This window comes from Bos taurus, chromosome 21, assembly GCF_002263795.3.
Source record: "Bos taurus isolate L1 Dominette 01449 registration number 42190680 breed Hereford chromosome 21, ARS-UCD2.0, whole genome shotgun sequence".
NCBI classification, from domain to species: Eukaryota; Metazoa; Chordata; class Mammalia; order Artiodactyla; family Bovidae; genus Bos; species Bos taurus.
In genome coordinates this window covers 54,260,225-54,282,208 of record NC_037348.1, presented here as the reverse complement: position 1 = coordinate 54,282,208, position 21,984 = coordinate 54,260,225, and the positions used below count along the sequence as shown (strand labels likewise).

Here is a 21,984-nt window from a genome sequence, read left to right as displayed (position 1 = left end):
TAGCAACTGAACAACAGCAATATTAATATTAATCCCTGATTGAGTAAATGATTTGGCATACACTTTCTCCCATTCAATAAGTCACTTTTTCATTTTATTAATGGTTTCTTTTGTTGTGTATAAACTTTTTAATCCGATTTTGTTTCATCTGCTTAGTTTTGCATTTGTTTTGCTTTTGCTTTGGTGTCAAATCCTGCAAATCATTGCCAAACCAATGTCAAGGATCTTGTTCTCCAGGCTTTCTTCTAGGAGTTTAATGGTTTCAGGTGTTATATTCATTCTAATCCATTTTGAATTAATTTTTGTGAGTGTAATTTTGTAAGATAGGGGTTCAATTTCATTTTTTTGCACATGAATACTTAGTTTTTCCAACACCACTTATTAAAATGACTCTTTCTCCCATTGTATTCTTGGTGCTGATTCAAAAATTAACTAACCATACATGTTTTGGCTTATTTCTGGGTTCTTCATTTATCTATTAATCTTTTTTTTTCTGTTAGTACCTCAGTGTTTGATTACTATAGCTTTGTAGTATAGTTTGAAATCAGGAAGTGTGATGCCTCCACCTTTGTTTTTCTTGAGATTGCTTTGGCAATTTACAGTTTTTCATGGTTCCAAATGAATTTTAGGATTGTTTTTTATATTTCTGTGAAAAATGCCATTGACATTTTTATAAAGATTGTGTGTGTGTTAGTTGCTCAGTTGTGTTTGACTCTCTGCGACCCCATGGACTGTAGCCCAACCAGGCTCCTCTGTCCATGGAATTCTTCAGGCAAGAATACTGGAGTGGGTTGCCACTTCCTCCTTCAAGGGATCTTCCTGACTCAGGGATCAAACCTGGGTCTACTGTGTTACAAGCAGATTCTTTACCATCTGAGCCACCAGGGAAGATAATTGAAGCTAGAGATGGCTTTGGGTGGTATAGACATTTTAAAAATATTGATTCTTCTAGTCTGTGAACATGGAATGTCTTTCCATTTATTTATGCCTTTTTAAGTTTCTTTCATCAATGCCTTATAGTTTTCAGTGGACAGATCTTTAATTTCTTTAAGTTTATTCCAAAGTATATTATTTTTGATGGCATGATAAAATGGATTATCTTCTTAATTTCTTTTTCTTCATAGTTATTGTCAGTATATAAAAATGTAATTGATTTTGTGTGTTGGTTTTTTAAAAATTCTGTGACTTTACTGAATTTTAAAATTGGTTTTAACATGTTTGCAGGTTGTATTTTTAGGGTTTTTATATATTAAATATGTTGTTTGCAGAGACTGTTTGGTTTCCTCTTTTCCAATTTGAATGCTATTTATTTCTTTTTCTTGCTTAATTGCTCTGATTAGCACTTCTAATACTATGTTGAATAGAAGTGGTGAGAGTAATCATCCTTGTTTTTTCCTGATGCCAGAACAAAAACTTTAGCTTTTCACTGTTGAGTGTATTATTAGCTTCATATATGGCCTTTATGGGAGAAGGAAATGGCAACCCACTCCAGTGTTCTTGCCTGGAGAATCCCAGGGGCAGAGGAGCCTGGTGGGCTCTTGTCTATGGCGTCGCACAGAGTTGGACATTACTGAAGCGACTTGGTAGAGTAGATATGGCCTTTATAATGTTGAGGTATTTTTCATCTGTACCTAATTTGTTGAGTATTTTCATCATGGAAATATGTTTTGTTAATTTTTTTTGTTGTTGTTAAATGCTTTTCTGCATCTGTGGATGTAATCATATGATGTATTCTTCATTTTGTTAGTGTGATGAGTCACATTTCTTGATGTGCATATGTTGAAGCATCCTTGCATTCCAGAGATAAATGCTATTTGATCATAATGTATTATCCCTTTCGTATGTTGAATTCAGTTTGCTAATATTCTGTTAAGGATTTTTTCTTTTATGTTCATCAGGGATGTTGATCAGTAATTTTCATTTCCTATAGTGTCCTCACAAGCTTTGGTGTTAGGATGATGCTGGCCTCGTAAAGAGAAATTTGGAATTTTTCTTGTGTTTTAAATTTTTTGGAAGACTTTGGGAGAATTGATATTAATTCCCTTTAAATGTTTGATAGAATTCGCTAGTGAAGGCATCGGGTTCTGGGCTTTTCTCTGTTTGGAGGTTTTTAATAACTATTAAATCTTCTTACTTGTCATTGATCTGTTCAGATTTTCTATTTCATGATTCAGTTTTGATAGGTTCTATTTCTCGAAATCTATTAATTTGTTCTCAGTTATCCAATTTATTGGTGTATAATTATAGTCCTTGAGGGCTTCCCAGTGGCTCAGACAGTAAAGAGTCTGACTGTAATGCGGGAGACCCAGGTTTGATCCCTGAGTCAGGAAGATCCCCTGGAGAAGGAAATGGCAACCCACTCCAGTGTTCTTGCTTGGAAAATTCCATGGATGGAGAAACCTGGTGGGTTACAGTCCACGGGGTTGCAAAGAGTCAGACACGACTGAGTGACTAACACACACACACAATTATAGTTCTCTCTTATGATCCTTAGTATTTCTATGTATCAGCTGTAATGTCTCCTCTTTCATTTCAGATTTTATTTAGATCTTCTCTCAGTCTAGCTAGAAGCTTATCACTTTTATGTTTAAAAAAAAAATCATCTGAGTTTATTTTTTTATTGTCTTTCTAATCTATTTATTTATTTTTGCTCTGTTCTTTGTTATTTTCCTTCTTCTGCTATCTTTTCTTTTATTATTATTTTATTAGTTGTTGCGGTATAAAGTTAGGTTGTTTGAGATCTTCCTTTTTTGATGTAGGTGTTTATTGGTATAAATTTCCCTTTTGGAAATGCTTTTGTTGCATCCCATTATTTTGGTATGTTGTATTTATATTTTTATTTGTCTCAAGATATTCTTAAGTTCCCTTTTGATTTCCTCTTTGACCCATAGTTTTGCCTCAATAGTGAGATATTTAACTTCCATATATTTATGAATTTTGCTGTTATCTTCTTGTACTTGATTTCTAATTTAATACTATTGTGGTTAGAAAAGATGCTTGATATCATTTCAGTTTTCATAAATTTTTAAAGACTTGTTTTGTTAGACAACATAATCTGTCTTAGAGAATGTTCAAAGTATGCTTGAAGAGAATGTTTAGTTTGCTGCTATGGGAAGGGATGTTTATACATGTCTGTTAAAAGTCTAATTCAAGTTTAGTGTTTTCTTATTCATTTTCTATCTGAATTATCTACTCTTTAATGAAAGTGATATAATCAAGTCTCCTATTATTATTGCATTATTGTCTACTCATCCCTTCAGGTCTCTTAATATCTGCTTTTTAAATCTAGGTGCTCTGATATTGGGTGCCTAAATATTTACAATAGTTATATCTGAAATAACAATACCTTATAGAGTCTTAAATCAGTGCACCACCAGGCTGCTATCTACTTCTTCAAGCACATCTAAAAAATGCCTTCCTTTTTTGCTTTGCCTTTCCTCTTGCCACAGCAGATTTCTCATAATTCCTAGAACATGTCATTTTCTTCTTACTGTTTCTCTTTTGGATTCTTTCTCAATTTGATGCTCTCTACTATAAACCCATTCTGGTCCTATTACTCTAGGTAAAGTACATTCCCTATTCACTAATTAACACTATTTTCACTTTCTTTTTTTTTTACTATTTAGTTTCTTCTACTAGACTGTGAGATTCATAAGGACAGGAAACATGTCCTTTTGTATTCTGTTGTTTCCCCAACATGTAGAAATTGTCCCTGGAAAAAATAGGTATTCAGTAAATACTTCTTGAGGAAATAATTATTTCTAAAAATTAAGTTTCTTGGAAACAGAATTATTGGCAAATGGCATGCATGTTTAAAAAATTTTTCATACTTACTTTCAAATTCTCTAGAATAAGGATTGTATCAATTTAAACTCCAGTCAGTAATATAGGAGACCATCCATTTAATAATATTTTCAGTTTTGAGGGGAGGGTAGATTATCTTTAAACTAATTTTTGCTAGTTTTACATTGATATTATTTTAATCTTAATTTTAGAAGTGAAGTTTATCTCTTTTATAGGCATATTGGTCAGTTATTTTTCCTCTATACATCTTCTATTCATGTTCTTTATTTTTTTTTCTATTGTATTATTTGTATATTGATTTTCTAAAACTTTTTAGTGTTTTAAGTTTAGTTCTTTGTCTATGTGGTATTTTATACTTATTTTTTTTAAATTTAATTTTATTTTTAAACTTTACATAATTGTATTAGTTTTGCCAAATATCAAAATGAATCCATCACAGGTATACATGTGCTCCCCATCCTGAACCCTCCTCCCTCTTCCCTCCCCATACCATCCCTCTGGGTCGTCCCAGTGCACTAGCCCCAAGCATCCAGTATCGTGCATCAAACCTGGACTGGCAGCTCATTTCTTACATGATATTTTACATGTTTCAATGTCATTCTCCCAAATCTTCCCACCCTCTCCCTCTCCCACAGAGTCCATAAGACTGTTCCATACATCAGTGTCTCTTTTGCTGTCTCGTACACAGGGTTATTGTTACCATCTTTCTAAATTCCATATATATACGTTAGTATACTGTATTGGTGTTTTTCTTTCTGGCTTGCTTCACTCTGTATAATAGGTTCCAGTTTCATCCATCTCATTAGAACTGATTCAAATGTATTCTTTTTAATGACTGAGTAATACTCCATTGTGTATATGTACCACAGCTTTCTTATCCATTCATCTAGGTTGCTTCCATGTCCTAGCTATTATAAACAGTGCTGCGATGAACATTGGGCTACACGTGTCTCTTTCCCTTCTGGTTTCCTCAGTGTGTATGCCCAGCAGTGGGATTGCTGGATCATAAGGCAGTTCTCTTTCCAGTTTTTTAAGGAATCTCCACACTGTTCTCCATAGTGGCTGTACTAGTTTGCATTCCCACCAACAGTGTAAGAGGGTTCCCTTTTCTCCACACCCTCTCCAGCATTTATTGCTTGTAGACTTTTGGATCGCAGCCATTCTGACTGGCGTGAAATGGTATCTCATAGTGGTTTTGATTTGCATTTCTCTGATAATGAGTGATGTTGAGCATCTTTTCATGTGTTTGTTAGCCATCTGTATGTCTTCTTTGGAGAAATGTCTATTTAGTTCTTTGGCCCATTTTTTGATTGGGTCATTTATTTTTCTGGAGTTGAGCTGTAGGAGTTGCTTGTATATTTTTGAGATTAGTTGTTTGTCCGTTGCTTCATTTGCTATTATTTTCTTCCATTCTGAAGGCTGTCTTTTCACCTTGCTAATAGTTTCCTTTGTTGTGCAGAAGCTTTTAAGTTTAATTAGGTCCCATTTGTTTATTTTTGCTTTTATTTCCAATATTCTGGGAGGTGGGTCATAGAGGATCCTGCTGTGATGTACATCGGAGGGTGTTTTGCCTATGTTCTCCTCTAGGAGTTTTATAGTTTCTGGTCTTACATTTAGATCTTTAATCCATTTTGAGTTTATTTTTGTGTATGGTGTTAGAAAGTGTTCTAGTTTCATTCTTTTACAAGTGGTTGACCACTTTTCCCAGCACCACTTGTTAAAGAGATTGTCTTTACTCCATTGTATATTCTTGCCTCCTTTGTCAAAGATAAGGTGTCCATATGTGCGTGGATTTATCTCTGGGCTTTCTATTTTGTTCCATTGATCAATATTTCTGTCTTTGTGCCAGTACCATACTGTCTTGATAACTGTGGCTTTGTAGTAGAGCCTTAAGTCAGGTAGGTTGATTCCTCCAGTTCCATTCTTCTTTCTCAAGATAGCTCTGGCTATTCGAGGTTTTTTGTATTTCCATTCAAATTTTGAAATTATTTGTTCTAGCTCTGTGAAGAATACCGTTGGTAGCTTGATAGGGATTGCATTGAATCTATAAATTGCTTTGGGTAGTATACTCATTTTCACTATATTGATTCTTCCAATCTATGAACATGGTATATTTCTCCAACTATTAGTGTCCTCTTTGATTTCTTTCACCAGTGTTTTACAGTTTTCTATATATAGGTCTTTAGTTTCTTTAGGTAGATATATTCCTAAGTATTTTATTCTTTCCGTTGCAATGGTGAATGGAATTGTTTCCTTAATTTCTCTTTCTGTTTTCTCATTATTAGTGTATAGGAATGCAAGGGATTTCTGTGTGTTGATTTTATATCCTGCAATTTTACTATAATCATTGATTAGCTCTAGTAATTTTCTGGTGGAGTCTTTAGGGTTTTCTATGTAAAGGATCATGTCATCTGCAAATAGTGAGAGTTTTACTTCTTCTTTTCCAATTTGGATTCCTTTTATTTCTTTTTCTGCTCTGATTGATGTGGCCAAAACTTCCAGAACTATGTTGAATAGTAATGGTGAAAGTGGGCACCCTTGTCTTGTTGCTGACTTTAGAGGAAATGCTTTCAATTTTTCACCATTGAGGATAATGTTTGCTGTGGGTTTGTCATATATAGCTTTTATTATGTTGAGGTATGTTCCTTCTATTCCTGCTTTCTGGAGAGTTTTTATCATAAATGGGTGTTGAATTTTGTCAAAGGCTTTCTCTGCATCTATTGAGATAATCTCAGAGACCTCCAGGACAATATTAAACGCTACAACATTCGAATCATAGGGGTCCCAGAAGAAGAAGACAAAAAGAAAGACCATGAGAAAATACTTGAAGAGATAATAGTTGAAAACTTCCCTAAAATGGGGAAGGAAATAATCACCCAAGTCCAAGAAACCCAGAGAGTCCCAAACAGGATAAACCCAAGGCGAAACACCCCAAGACACATATTAATCAAATTAACAAAGATCAAACACAAAGAACAAATATTAAAAGCAGCAAGGGAAAAACAACAAATAACACACAAGGGAATTCCCATTAGGATAACAGCTGATCTTTCAATAGAAACTCTTCAAGCCAGGAGGGAATGGCAAGACATAGTTAAAGTGATGAAAGAAAATAACCTACAGCCCAGATTATTGTACCCAGCAAGGATCTCATTCAAATATGAAGGAGAAATCAAAAGCTTCTCAGACAAGCAAAAGCTGAGAGAATTCAGCACCACCAAACCAGCTCTCCAACAAATACTAAAGGATATTCTCTAGACAGGAAACACAAAAACAGTGTATAAACTCGAACCCAAAACAATAAAGTAAATGGCAATGGGATCATACTTATCAGTAATTACCTTAAATGTAAATGGGTTGAATGCCCCAACCAAAAGACAAAGACTGGCTGAATGGATACAAAAACAAGACCCCTACATATGTTGTCTACAAGAGACCCACCTCAAAACAGGGGACACATACAGACTGAAAGTGAAGGGCTGGAAAAAGATTTTCCATGCAAATAGGGACCAAAAGAAAGCTGGAGTAGCAATACTTATATCAGATAAAATAGACTTTAAAACAAAGGCTGTGAAAAGAGACAAAGATGGTCACTACCTAATGATCAAAGGATCAATCCAAGAAGAAGATATAACAATTATAAATATATATGCACCCAACACGGGAGCGCCACAGTATGTAAGACAAATGCTAACAAGTATGAAAGGAGAAATTAACAATAACACAATAATAGTGGGAGACTTTAATACCCCACTCACACCTATGGATAGATCAACTAAACAGAAAATTAACAAGGAAACACAAACATTAAACGATACAATAGACCAGTTAGACCTAATTGATATCTATAGGACATTTCATCCCAAAACAATGAATTTCACCTTTTTCTCAAGTGCACATGGAACCTTCTCCAGGATAGATCACATCCTGGGCCATAAATCTAGCCTTGGTAAATTCAAAAAAATAGAAATCATTCCAAGCATCTTTTCTGACCACAATGCAGTAAGATTAGATCTCAATTACAGGAGAAAAACTATTAAAAATTCCAAAATATCGAGGATGAACAACACCCTGCTGAATAACCAACAAATCACAGAAGAAATCAAAAAAAGAAATCAAAATTTGCATAGAAACTAATGAAAATGAAAACACAACAACTCAAAACCTGTGGGACACGGTAAAAGCAGTCCTAAGGGGAAAGTTCATAGCAATACAGGCATACCTCAAGAAACAAGAAAAAAGTCAAATAAATAACCTAACCCTACACCTAAAGCAATTAGAAAAGGAAGAAATGAAGAACCCCAAGGTTAGTAGAAGGAAAGAAATCTTAAAAATTAGGGCAGAAATAAATGCAAAAGAAACAAAAGAGACCATAGCAAAAATCAACAAAGCCAAAAGCTGGTTCTTTGAAAGGATAAATAAAATTGACAAACCATTAGCCAGACTCATCAAGAAACAAAGGGAGAAAAATCAAATCAATAAAATTAGAAATGAAACTGGAGAGATCACAATAGACAACACAGAAATACAAAGGATCATAAGTGACTACATTTTTTAAAGTCTATTTGCTCTTCATTAACATTTCTTAGACTAAAGGAATAGGATTTTGCACATCTTTTGACCAATTCATCTTTCTTGTAAAATTTCTGTGTGATGTATGTTAAAGTTTATTTATATTTTAAATCTATTATAATTCCATTTACAGTATGCTTAACTGGGATTTCTCTTTTTCAAAGCTTCAATTAAATGATTTCATCTTCAGTGGGAATTCATTCCCATGTAGTTATTCAGCAGAGTATATAGTGGTTGCATCAAAAAAAATGCATTTTCTTTTCATTTGACATGTATTTAGACTCAACATTATTTTATTTGTCAAACTTTGGGTGGAACTATTTTCTGAGATAATTGAAAATTAGGCTATCTCAAGTTATTTGAGAAGGCAAACATGCCATGCATGTATGCAAACATTGAGAGTAGGCTCCTGTGGTTACTGAATACTAAGGAGATAATGAACTTACATGGGTATGGACCTCAGAACTCAAGTTTTTCAAACAATATTGACTTTCCCTCAAATTATATGAATATATATTGATAGAACATTGCCACACATGTTACCAGTTGTTTTCTCAAACAATGAAAGTACACTGCAGAATTCTGAATTCTGCATTACAGCTGTCTTTACAGTAGGATGAAGCGAACAGAATTAAAAGTACAAAAGCATCGACTCCAACTAAAACAAAGCAGCATTACCAGAGTTGACTTCATATTCCTCTGCTAGACAAATGCTTGTTTTCAACTTGATGTTTCAAGCAGTAGATTTCTCACTTGTGGCCAGCATCTGTGAGTTGTTTATCAGGTTAAAAAGTTCTGGATATATCATTGATGGAACCTTGTAGTGACAATTGGCTGTGATGTCATAGACTCTTAGTTAAACTTCTAGAAGTTATATTTAGTCATACCAGAGATTAAACAGGAAAGATGCTTACTAAATGAGGTGGGATCCAACAGGAGTGTAGTACAGAATGTAATAATTTATGAACTAACTTTTTCCTGAGGTAGCTCAACAGAAGAACTTTTAATGAGGAAGGCAAAGGCTTAAGTATCTGGTACATTTGTCATTCCTGATGGTTAATTTACTTGAAGGTTAATAAGTTTGAAATCTACCGGTCTTAGAAATGGAAGAGAAGGATGAATCTGAACAGTCTATCTCGGCAGGGAGGCAAGAAATTCGAAAGAGAAGACGACCGAGCCAGCCCATGGTAGATAAATCCCAGCAGACTGAAGTGACAGAGAAAAAGAAACAATTGTCTATACCACAATCTTCTGGCCCCAAAGCTGCCCTTAGTATTGGTAATATTCCTGGAAGCAAATTAAACTATGAATGTCATAGAGTATCTTCTCAACTTCAGCAAACTTGGATAAAGAGAAAGCGTGTACAGGATATGGCTGATAAGTCTCTACAGACAGAAACTATTGCAGAAGAGAAAAAAGAAGAAATCAAGTTAGTTTGTGAAGCAGTGGTACCTGAGGAAAAGCCAGCTGCTGTTGAAGTAGGTCCTGAATTTCCAGAGAGTGTTCGGGAAGTAGAAGTTCCACCAAACAGATACTCTGTTCAGGTCAAAATAGACAGATCTCAGCAGACTACTTGTACTGGAGACTGGACAATGATGAACTTTCCTCAAAAAGATAAACTAGACAAGGAACAGCAGACATACTTTAGTGAATCAGAAATAGTGGTTATTGGATGGCCGACTAATTCTTTTTCAAAGTCAAAGGAAGGTGCACAGAAGCGCAAATCTTCAGGGAATATTTTTCTTAGTGAACATCCTGAATTTCAACCCACAACAAGTAGCAATGAAGAAATTAGGCGGCCAAGTATTAGCAGAACAGTGTCTATTTCACCAACCAAAAAAGATTCTCCTGTACCTTTAGAAGATGAGAAAGATGTTCCAGTTGAAGTACAGCCTCCTGCTGCAGAAGAGATCTCTGCTGAAGAACAGCTTCCACTAGCTGAGACTACTTCAGAAGAGGTTCCTGTGGCAGTTCAGCCTCCACCAGCTGAAGAGCCTCCTCTTGAAGCACAGCCTTCCCCCACTGAAGAGGCTCCTGGAGATGAGGCCCCTGCTAAAGTAGAGCCTACACCAGCTGAAGAGGCTCTTTCAGAAAAGCCTCCTGCTGAAGAGGCTCTTGTTGAAATACAGCCTTCCCCAGTGGAAGAGGCTGCTGGAGATGAGGCCCCTGCTAAAGTAGAGGCCACCTCATCTGAAGAGACTCTTTTAAAAGAGCCTCTTACTGAAGTTCAGCCTCCTGCAGCTGAAGAGGCTCCTATACAAGATACCCCAGAACTTCAACTTTCACCAGCTGTGGAGGCCCCTGCAGAAGAGGCCCCAGCTGAAGCTGAGCCTCCACCAGCTGAGGAGGCCCCTGCAGAAGAGGCCCCAGAAGTTCAGTCTCCACCAGCTGAGGAGGCCCCTGCAGAAGAGCCCCCAGAGATTCAGTCTCCACCAGCTGAGGAGGCCCCTGCAGAAGAGCCCCCAGAGGTTCAGTCTCCACCAGCTGAGGAGGCCCCTGCAGAAGAGGCCCCAGAAGTTCAGTCTCCACCAGCTGAGGAGGCCCCTGCAGAAGAGCCCCCAGAGGTTCAGTCTCCACCAGCTGAAGAGGTCCCTGCAGGGGAGCCCCCAGAGGTTCAGTCTCCACCAGCTGAGGAGGCCCCTGCAGAAGAGGCCCCAGAAGTTCAGTCTCCACCAGCTGAGGAGGTCCCTGCAGAAGAGGCCCTAGCTGAAGTTGAGCCTCCACCAGCTGAAGAGGCCCCTGCAGGAGAGCCCTCAGAGGTTCAATCTCCACCAGCTGAAGAGGCTCCTGCAGAAGAGGCCCCAGAAGTTCAGTCTCCACCATCTGAGGAGGCCCCTGCAGAAGAGGCCCCAGAAGTTCAGTCTGTACCAGCTGGGCAGGCCCCTGCAGAAGAGCCCCTGGAAGTTCAGCCTCCACCAGCTGAGGATGCCACTGAAGAGGAGGCCTCAGAAGTTCAGTCTCTACCAACTGATGAGGCCCCTGCAGAAGAGGGCCTAGGATTTCAGTCTCCACCAGCTGACAAGGCCCCTGAAGAAGAGGCCCCAGAAGTTCAGTCTCCACCAGCTGAGGAGGCCCCTGCAGAAGAGCCCCCAGAAGTTCAGTCTTTACCAGCTGATGAGGCCCCTGCAGAAGAGGCCACAGAAGAAGTTCAATCTCCACCCACTGAGGAGTCTCCTGCAGAAGAGGCCCCCGCTGAACTTCAGCCTCCATCAACTGAAGAAACTACTTCAGAAATGGTCTCTGTTGAGAAACAGCCTTCACTCACTGAAGAGCCCTTTATTACACCAATCTCCTTAGAGGAAACCTCTGCTGAAGTTCTGCTTCCACCATTTGAGCAAACCCCTGCAGATGAGGCTCTGGTAGAGAATGTGTCTCCAGTAGATCAGGCTCCAAAGGAAGCAGATGTCCTGGTGGAAAAATTAGAATCAGGGAATTTGGATGATAAGCCAAAATCTGAAGAGCCTTTAGAACGGGATACTATTCCTAAAGATTCATCTGGTACCAAGAATGAAGGGGTTTCTTTTGAAATAAAGGGTGTCATCCATATAGAACTGGAATAGGGGCGGCCTCCTCAGCTGTGGTCTGATCTTAACTAAGCTAACAATCAGAAACCAGGAGGTTCTGGGAAGTACGTACGTAGGAAAATGGTAGGTATATTTGAAGGTATTTGGAGAGAGCTTTGTGAAGAAGGAAGTGAATGGAAATTCTAAGACATGGAGTATAGTTTGGAAAATGAGCAATAAAAACTAGTGATTTAAAATTACTCTACTATTTTTATTCAAATCTAAAGTGTAATAAAATATCTATTTTGAAATGAAGTAATTTTATAATTGAAAGAATTAAAATATCCTTTTGACACTAAATCCTGTTGACAAGGGTAAAATATTCTCTACAGTCATTTTTTCTTTCTCTACGTGTAGCTTGTAGTGGAAAAGGCATTTTCTTTTCTTCAGTTCTCTCATCTACTTTAAGTTTCTTGAGTTTTGGTCACACATCTAAAGTTATGGAGTGTTTTCTTTCTCCTTAAAATTCATCATGTCTATTATTCTCTATTTGATTCCTTCTGAGACATTATTTCTTTTTTGTTTTTGTTCCTGTCTTGCACATCTCGCCGTCTGGATAAGGACACTTCCTTTATAAAAATCTTCACTTCAGTGAAGCTAACAGTGGATGAAGTATTTTAAAAAGTGTATAATCATAAACAAAAATATACTGAGACAGCCTTGAGGGCATATTCCTTTTTAGTTTTTTACATTCCAATTTTATTGAGATTTAATTGACATATAGCACTACTTAAGTTTAAAGTATACAGCATGGTGATTTGACTTAGATACATCACGAAATGATTACTGCAATAAGTTTAGTGAACATCAATCACCTTATATAGATATAAAATTTTAAAAAATGAAAAAAACTTCCTTGTGATGAGAACTCTTAGGATTTACTCTCTTTCATAAATAATATGCTACAGTATGAATTATATTATGTACTTTATATCCCTAGTTTGTATCTTTCATACGTTTTGACCATCTTTATCTAATTCTCCCTTCCCCCACATTTCATGTCTTATAATCAGAAACCTGATCTCTGTTTCTATTAGTTTGTGTGTGTGTTTGGTTGGGTGGCTTTGAGTTATAACTGACCTGCAAAACTATATTCATTCTTGGTTTACAACATAGTGACTCAACATTTCTAGACATTGCAAAATGATCATCACAGTTAAGTCTAGTTACCATCCATCACCATACAAAGATATAATATAATTACTGACTATATTTCCCACACTGTGCATTTCATATCTGTGATTCATTTATTTTATAGCTAGAAGTTTGTACCTGTTAATCTCCCTCATGTATTTCTCTCATCACCTCAATACCCTGCCTTCTGGCAACTACCTGTTTGTTTTCCATATCTGTGACTCTGTTTCTACTTTGTTATATCTGTTCATTTAAAAGAAAATTCTTTTGTTTTTGATTGAGATATAGCCAGTGCAAAATATTATGTAAGTTTCAGATGTATAATATAGTGCTTCACAATTTTTAAAGGTTATAGTCAATTTATAGTTACTATAAAATCTTGAATATATTCACTGTGTTGGGAATATAGTTTTTATAAAATATTGACTATATCTGTAGCTTATTTTATCCATAGGAGTTTGTCTTAACCCCCACACTTATCTTGTCCCTCTACACTTCCTTCTCCTCCCTGGTGACCAATAGTGTTTTCTCAATATGTGTGAGTCTTTTGTTGTTGTTGTTGTTGTATTTACTAGTCTGTCTTATTTTTTAGATTCCACGTATAAATGATCATACAGTTTTGCCTTTTTCTCTCTGACTTATTTCACTTAGCACAATGCCTTCCAAGTCCACCCATGTTATTGCAAGTGCATCCATGTTCTGGCAAAATTTAGTCCCTTTTTATGACTGAGTAGTATGAAATGGCAACGCACTCCAGTGTTCTTGCCTGGAGAATCCCAGGGACGCTGGAGCCTGGTGGGCTGCCGTCTATGGGATCGCACAGAGTCGGACACGACTGAAGCGACTTAGCAGCAGCAGCAGTATTCCATTGTGTATGTATGTGTGTGTGTGTGTGTGTGTGTATATACACACCACATATTTATCCATTCATCTGTTGATGGACATTGAGGTTGTTTCCATATTTTGGCATTTATAAATACTGGTACTATGAAAATTGGGGGTGCATGTATCTTTTGGAATTAGTAAGTTTGTTTTTTTCAGATATATACTCAGGAGTGGAATGGCTATGTCATATGGTAGTTTTATTTGTAATTTTTGAGAAATCTTCATGATATTTTCCATAGTGGTTGCACCAATTTACATTCCTACCAACAGTGTATGATGGTTTCCTTTTCTATACATCCTTGCCAACATTTGTTGTTTGTGTTCTTTTTGGTAATAACCATTCTGACAGGTGTGAGGTGATATCTCATTGTGGTTTTGATTTGCATTTCCCTGTTGCCCATCAGCATGTACTTTTTTTTTTTTAAAGTCTATTCAGTTCATCTGCCCCTTTTTTAATTGGATTGCTTGTTTTTTATTTTTTTTTGAGTTGTATGAACTGTTTACATATGTTAGATATTAACCCCTTATTGGTCATATCATTTGAAAATATTTTCTCCCAATCAGTAAGTTGTCTTTTCACTTCATCAATGGTTTTCTTTGCTTCACAAATGTTTTTAAGATTAATTAGGTCTCATTTGTTTATTTTTGCTTTTATTTCCTTGCTTTAGGAGGCAGATCCAAAAAATACCTTGCTGTAACCTATGTCAAAGAATGTTCTGCTTATGTTTTCTTCTAGGAGTTTTATGGTTTCCAGTCTTATACTTAGGTCTTTAATCCATTTTGAGTTTATTTTTGTGTATGGTGATAAAGTTCTAATTTCATTCTATGACATGCATCTGTTCAGTTTTCCCCGAACTACTTATTGAAGAGCCTGTCTTTTCTCCATTGTATATTCTTGCCTCCTTTCTTGTAGATTAATTGACCATAAGTTTTTTTTTTTTTTCTTTCTGGGTTCTCTATCCTGTTTCATTGATCTGTGTCTCTTTCTGTGCCTCTGTTTTGATGAGTATAGCTTTAGTCTGATATCTAGGAGCATGTTACCTTCAGCTGTGTTCTCTTTCTCAATATTATCTTAGCTATTTGAAGTCTTGTGTAACCATACAAATTTTAGAATTATTTGTTCTAGTTTGGTAAAAAATGCACTTGGTATTTTGATATGGATTGCATCAAAACTTTGTTATTTTTTATGTAAAAATAAGAAGTTTAATATTTTAATTTTAAATAGAAAGAACACTCACAAATCAAGAAGACAGAAATAGAAGAAAATGAGCAAGAGACAAGGAAGAGTGTTTCATAATGGGAGAAGAGTGACTGAGCAATAAATATATGGAAGTATGTGCAACTTAGCAATCAAAGAAATATAAATTACTGTTGGGAGACAGTATTTTTAGCTAATTTAATTGACAGAATGGTTTCTTTTTTAAAAAATAAAAGATATATTACTTCAGTATATAGTATTAAATAATCTACCTGATTATATGAATAAAAACAAGATTGGATCCCTACCTATCAGCACATTAAAAAGATAATCCCAAAGAATTCCCTGAGAGTACAGTGGTTAGGATAGGTGCTTTTGCTCTGAGGGCCTGGGTTCAATCCCTGGTTGGGGAACTAAGATCCCACAGCTGGCATGGCACCCCCCACCCAAAATGATTCCAAAAGAATTAAAAATTAGATGTTAGAGGTAATACTATAAAAATATTTGTAAGGTATGCTAAAATTTTTTCATGATAAGAGAGGACTTTTTGAATTTCAAAAGCACAAAGCATAGAGGGGAAAATTTATTTCATTACATTACATAAATTTCATCGCAGCACTATTTATAATAGCCAGGACATGGAAGCAACCTAGATGCCCATCAGCAGATGAATGGATAAGAAAGCTGTGGTACATATACACAATGGAGTATTACTCAGCCATTAAAAAGAATACATTTGAATCTGTTTTAATGAGGTGGATGAAACTGGAACCTATTATACAGAGTGAAGTAAGCCAGAAAGAAAAACACCAATACAGTATACTAACGCATATATATGGAATTTAGAAAGATGGTAACAATAACCCTGTGTACGAGACAGCAAAAGAGACACTGATGTATAGATCAGTCTTATGGACTCTGTGGGAGAGGGAGAGGGTGGGGAGATTTGGGAGAATGGCATTGAAACATGTATAATATCATGTATGAAACGAGTCGCCAGTCCAGGTTTGATGCACGATACTGGATACTTAGGGCTGGTGCACTGGGATGACCCAGAGGGATGGTATGGGGAGGGAGGAGGGAGGAGGGTTCAGGATGGGGAACATGGGTATACCTGTGGCGGATTCATTTTGATGTCTGGCAAAACTAATACAATATTGTAAAGTTTAAAAATAAAATTAAAAAAAAAGAATTCCTATCTAGGATGGACTCTGAACAGAATTGTTGTTACTCTTGTTCAGTCATTTTGTCTGACTCTTTGCGACCCTGTGGACTGCAGCATGCCAGGCTTCTCTGTCCGTCATTATCTCCCAGAGTTTGCTCAAACTCATGTGCATTGAGTCAGTGATGCTATCCAACCATCTCATCCTGTCACCCTCTTCTCCTTTTGCCTTCAACCTTTTCCAGGATCAGGGTCTTTTCCAATGAATTGGCTTTTCTCATCAGGTGGCCAAAGTATTGGAGCTTCAGCTTAAGCATCAGTCCTTCCAGTGAACATTCAGGGTTGATTTCCTTTAGGATTGACTGGTTTGATCTCCTTGTTGTCCAAGGGACTCTCAAGAGTGTTCTCCAGCACCACAGTTTGAAAGCATCAATTCTTTGGCACTCAGCCTTCTTTATGGTCCAATTCTCACATCTGTACATGACTTCTGGAAAAGCCATAGCTTTGACAATATGGGCCTTTGTTGGCAAAGTGATATCTCTACTTTCTAATATGCTGTTTGTCATAGTTTTCCTTCCAGGGAACAAGTGTCTTTCAATATAATGGCTGCAGTTACTATTCACAGTGATTTTGGAGCCCAAGGGAAAAAAAATCTGCCACTGTTTCCAGTTTTTGAGTATCTTGACTGAGATGCAAATTTTCCTTGGTCACTGCCAGTATATTAGAAATTGCTTTAGTCCTTTTAACTAAATGTACTTTCAGTTTCCAGCATGAAATATGGCATACTTGCTGGATCCATGAAATGTTTACCAGCAAAGTTGTCTCTTGAATTTTCAGTCTCTGTAGTTGTAATAAGAGGACATGAAGACAGAATTTGTTATTATCTTAATATACTATTTTTTTACTTAATTTTTAAAAAATATTTCATATTGGACTAGAGTTGACTTACAGTGTTGTATTAGTTTCAGGGGATACAGCAAAGAGATTCAGTTATACATATATGTATATCTTCTCTTTTTCAGATTCTTTCCCATATACATTATTACAGAGTATTGAGTAGAGTTCCCTGTGCTATACAGTAGGTATTTGTTGATTATCTATTTTATATATGAAAGTGTGTTTATGTTAATCTCTACTACTTCCTAATTTATCCTTCCCTATTTCCCCTTTGTTAACCATAAGTTTATTTTCCAAGTCTGCAAATCTCTTTCTGCTTTCTTTTTTTTTTTCTTTTGTTTTCTTTTCTTTTATTTAACTTTAAAATATTGTATTGGTTTTGCCACATATCAAAATGAATTCACCACAGGTATACACGTGTTCCCCATCCTGAACCCTCCTCCCTCCTCCCTCCCCATACCATCCCTCTGGGTCGTACCAGCCCCAAGCATCCAGTATTGTGCATCGAACCTGGACTGGCGATTGGTTTCATATATGATATTATACATGTTTCAGTGCCATTCTCCCAAATCTCCCCACCCTCTCCCTCTCCCACAGAGTCCAAAAGACTGTTCTATACATCAGTGTCTCTTTTGCTGTCTCGTATACATGGTTATTGTTACCATCTTTCTAAATTCCGTATATATGCGTTAGTATACTGTATTGGTGTTTTTCTTTCTGGCTTACTTCACTCTGTGTAATAGGCTCCAGTTTCATCCACCTCATTAGAACTGATTCAAATGTATTCTTTTTAATGACTGAGTAATACTCCATTGTGTATATGTACCACAGCTTTCTTATCCATTCATCTGCTGATGGACATCTAGGTTGCTTCCATGTCCTGGCTATTATAAACAGTGCTGTGATGAACACTGGGGTACCCGTGTCTCTTTCAATTCTGGTTTCCTCAGTGTGTATGCCCAGCAGTGGGATTGCTGGATCATAAGGCAGTTCTATTTCCAGTTTTTTAAGGAATCTCCACACTATTCTCCATAGTGGCTGTACTAGTTTGCATTCCCACCAACAGTGTAAGAGGGTTCCCTTTTCTCTACACCCTCTCCAGCATTTATTGCTTGTAGACTTTAGGATCGCAAGCTTTCTGCTTTGTAAGTTCATTTGTATCTTTCTTTTTAAGATTCCACGTATAAATGATATGAGTTTGTTTTTCTCTAACTTCATTTAGTATGATAATCTCTACTCCATCCATGTTGTTGCACATGACATTATTTCATTCATTTATACAACTGGGTAATATCCTATTGTATATATGTACCATATCTTCTTTATCCACTGACCAGGTGGCTGTGGGTTTGGAAGACTTTAGGCTGCCTGTCTGCCGATGGGTGGGGCTGTGTTCCTGCTCCTTTGGTTGTTTGGCCTGAGGCATCCTAACAATGGAGCCTGAGTATGTTGTGTGGGACCAGGTCTTGGTGTCAAAATGGTAGTTTCCAGAAGTAAAAGTCGCTCATTTTCACTTACAGGAAAAAAAGTCGTGTCCGACTCTTTGCGACTCTTTACCAGCTGAGCCACAAGGGAAACCCCAGGAGAGATCATGCCAGTTAGTACTCCTCAGTCCAGTATGTCTGACTTTGTTATCCGGTGGTTCAGATGATAAAGAATCTGCCTGCAATGTAGGATACCTGGGTTCTATCTCTGGGTCAGAAAGATTCCTTGGAAAAGGGAATGGCTACCCACTCCAATATTCTTGCCAGGAGAATCCCATGAACAAAGGAGTCTGGCAGGCTATAGTCCATGGTGCTGCAAAGAGTCAAACATGACTGATCAGCTAAGCACAGTACTTCTTGACATCAGTGTCCTTGTCCCCACCGTGAGCCACAGCTGTCGCCTGTCTCCTCAGGAGACCCTCATTTTGTGGTTTGATGATTTTCTTCTGTTTTATGCTTGTGGGTTTTTTTTTTTCTCTCTCTCTTTTTTTTTTTTTTTTGTTAATCTACTGTATGATTTTGATTTGTGGTTATCATGTTTTTCAATTATGTTAATCCATTATTATATCTACTTGCTTTAGACTGGTAATCATATAGGCTCAAACACATTCTAGAAAAAGATCTACATTTTCTTACTCTCCTCCTCCACATTTTATGATTTTGATGTACTCTTTTATATAATCATTTTTATGCTTTTGCTATTCACTGTAGTTATCCTCACTTTCATAAACATTTTTTTATTTTTTAATCTGTGTAGTGGCTTATTTAAGTGATTTACTTTCCAATTATAATTTTCTCTTTCCTATAGATTCTTGCTTATTTTCTATTTAGAGAAGACCTTTCAGTATTACTTTTAGGCTAGGTTTAGCGTTGTTATATTCTTTTGTTTTTTTTAAATTTATTTTTAATTGGAGCATAACTGCTTTACAGTGTTGTGTTGGTTTCTGCTGTGCAACAATATAAATCAGCTATAAGAACACATATATCCCCTCCTTTTTGAGCTGATCCTCTAGATCATCCCAGAGCGCCAAGTTGAGCTCCCTGTGTTATAGAGCAGTGTCCCATCAGCTATTTGCTTATCTGAGAAACTCTTTATTTATCCTTCTATTCTAAATGATAATCTTGCTGGGTAGAGTATCCTAAGTTGCATGTTTTTCCCTTTTAGGACTTTGAATATATCTGGCCACTCCCTTCTGGCCTGCAACTTTTCTGTAAAGAAATCAGCTGATATCCCTTTTAGCTAACTCTTTGTTTTTCTCTTGCTGCATTTATTTTTTTTTAATTTTTATTTATTTGGCTGTGCCAGGCCTTAGCTATGGCACGTGGAATCTTCAATCTTGATTGTGGCATGTGGGATCTAGTTCCTTGCCCAGGGATTAAACCCAGGCCCCCTGCATTGGGAGCACAGAATCTTAGCCAGTGGACCACCAGGCAAGTCCCCTCTCTTGTTGCGTTTAGAATTGTCTCTAACTTTTGCCATTTTAACTATAGTATGTCTTATTGTAGGTCTTGTTTGAGTTCATCTTGTTTGGTACCCTCTGTGCTTCCTGCTCCTGGATATCTGTTTCCTTCTTTAAGTTTGGGACGTTTTCAGGCATAATTTTTTCAAATGCATTTTTGATCCCCCTTTCTCTTTCTTCCCCTTTTGGGATCTCAACTATGAATGATTGTCATGCTTTTTATTATTGCATTGGTCTCATATGTTGCTTTGATTTTTTTTCATTTGTCTTTCTGTCTTCTGTTCTAATTGGATAATTTTCATTATTTTATTTTCCAGATCACTTATTTGTTCTTCTACATTATTCAGTTTGCTATGCCTAGGCTTTAGCTCAGCTTTCGTCTCAGCAAATGAGTTTTCTAATTTTACTTGGTTCCTTTTTATAGTTTCTAGTTCCTTTTTACAGTAATCTGCATTTATATCAATAGCCTTTCTTAATTCCTTCATAATTTTTAATTACCTCCTTTTAAACCAGTGTCTATTAGAGTGAAGAGAACTGTTTCATCATTTGTTCTTTCAAGGGAATTCTGTTAATCTTTTAGTTGGGAGTGGTTCCTCTGTTTCTTCATATTACTTATTTTCTCTGTCTCTATGAGTTTAGGGGAAACATTTATTTACTGTGATCATGGAGGGTTGCATCCCCATGTAGCCCCATGTGTCTAATATTTTTGGTGCAAAAGCTGTTTTTAGTAAGGATATCTGCTGCATTTTTCCTCAGTGTATGCTGGTTGTTTCCCCTTTGATAGAGGGTATGACTGCTGTGGTGAATATACTTGCCGTGGATATCGAGAGAGGCTTCCTCTTTGCTCTGTGATTGTCACAGTCCTAGCAGGGGTAGGTTCGACTCCCCAGTTGTTGGTGTACAAGACCCCAGATTCCCTTCTGAGCTGTACTGTGAGGTAGGTGGGACTGGAGCACTCCTGCTGGGAGAGGAGCCACTGAGCCTTCCCCTGCGGGAGCTTTCCACTGGGAAGTGTGTGTGCTTGTGTTGCCTGCCACCCGTTGCATGGGCTGACAAAGCACACTGCTGTTGACACCATCCTCAACCTCTCCTCAGTCATGGAGAGGCAGGCAGTAGGCCCTGGTGTAGTCACAAAACCACCCGCCCAGATCCACTGAGTCAGGTACCAGGATCACAGAAGTCACACACCTGGATGTACCTTGGGAGCTACAGAAGCAGCCCAGACTGTGACCCGGCCCATGGGTGCTAATACTGGACTGGCCTTAGCCATAGGAACATGAGTATTCTGTTCAGATGTCCCACAGGTGCTGAGTTTAAACTGGTCCTGGTGGTGGTGGCATAAATCTGTATATTGTACAACCATGCGGGAAGAGAGCTCAAATTTCAGCCTTGCCTCCATGTGTGGGCAAGCACTTGCCTGATCCTAGAACTTGCAGAGGTGGAGCCATGCTCACTGTGATTGAAAATGAGGCAGCTATGGTGTGCCTTGTCCCTCCCTTTGAATGCTTGCATTAATAACGAGGCTTCAACGATCAACCTCAGCTCCTTTCTGCACATACCCTCAGTTGTATGTAGCTTGGGCCATACTCTGCCCTCTTCAGGTTTCAGCCAACCCCAGTCCTCTCTCCGTGTGTGTCCTCTGAAGCCTGAATTTCAGCACCTAGCCCCTGCACACACTCACAGACTTTGTCTCAGGCTGGGGAGTGCAGGAAGGTGGCATGGTCCCTTTGTTCTGGTCTCTCTCTGTTCTGCTTGCTGCAAGGTGGCTGCCGAACTCTCCTCTGAGCCTCTGAAGCTCCCTTTCTGTTCCAGCTCATGTCCCCAC

At 37.5% G+C, this 21,984-nt stretch overlaps 1 protein-coding gene and 1 long non-coding RNA gene across 2 annotated transcripts in view; both read left to right on the top strand.

Annotated features, from left to right (window-relative positions):
* The window catches only part of LOC132343311 (uncharacterized), a 292,991-nt gene that overhangs the window by 158,981 nt on the left and 112,026 nt on the right, over window positions 1-21,984 (top strand). The window lies entirely within an intron of this gene.
* FSCB (fibrous sheath CABYR binding protein) lies at window positions 9,261-12,139 on the top strand. Its single transcript, NM_001076546.2, is given in 1 exon segment — window positions 9,261-12,139. A coding segment is annotated over 1 exon segment (2,457 nt). The 5' UTR covers window positions 9,261-9,479; the 3' UTR covers window positions 11,937-12,139.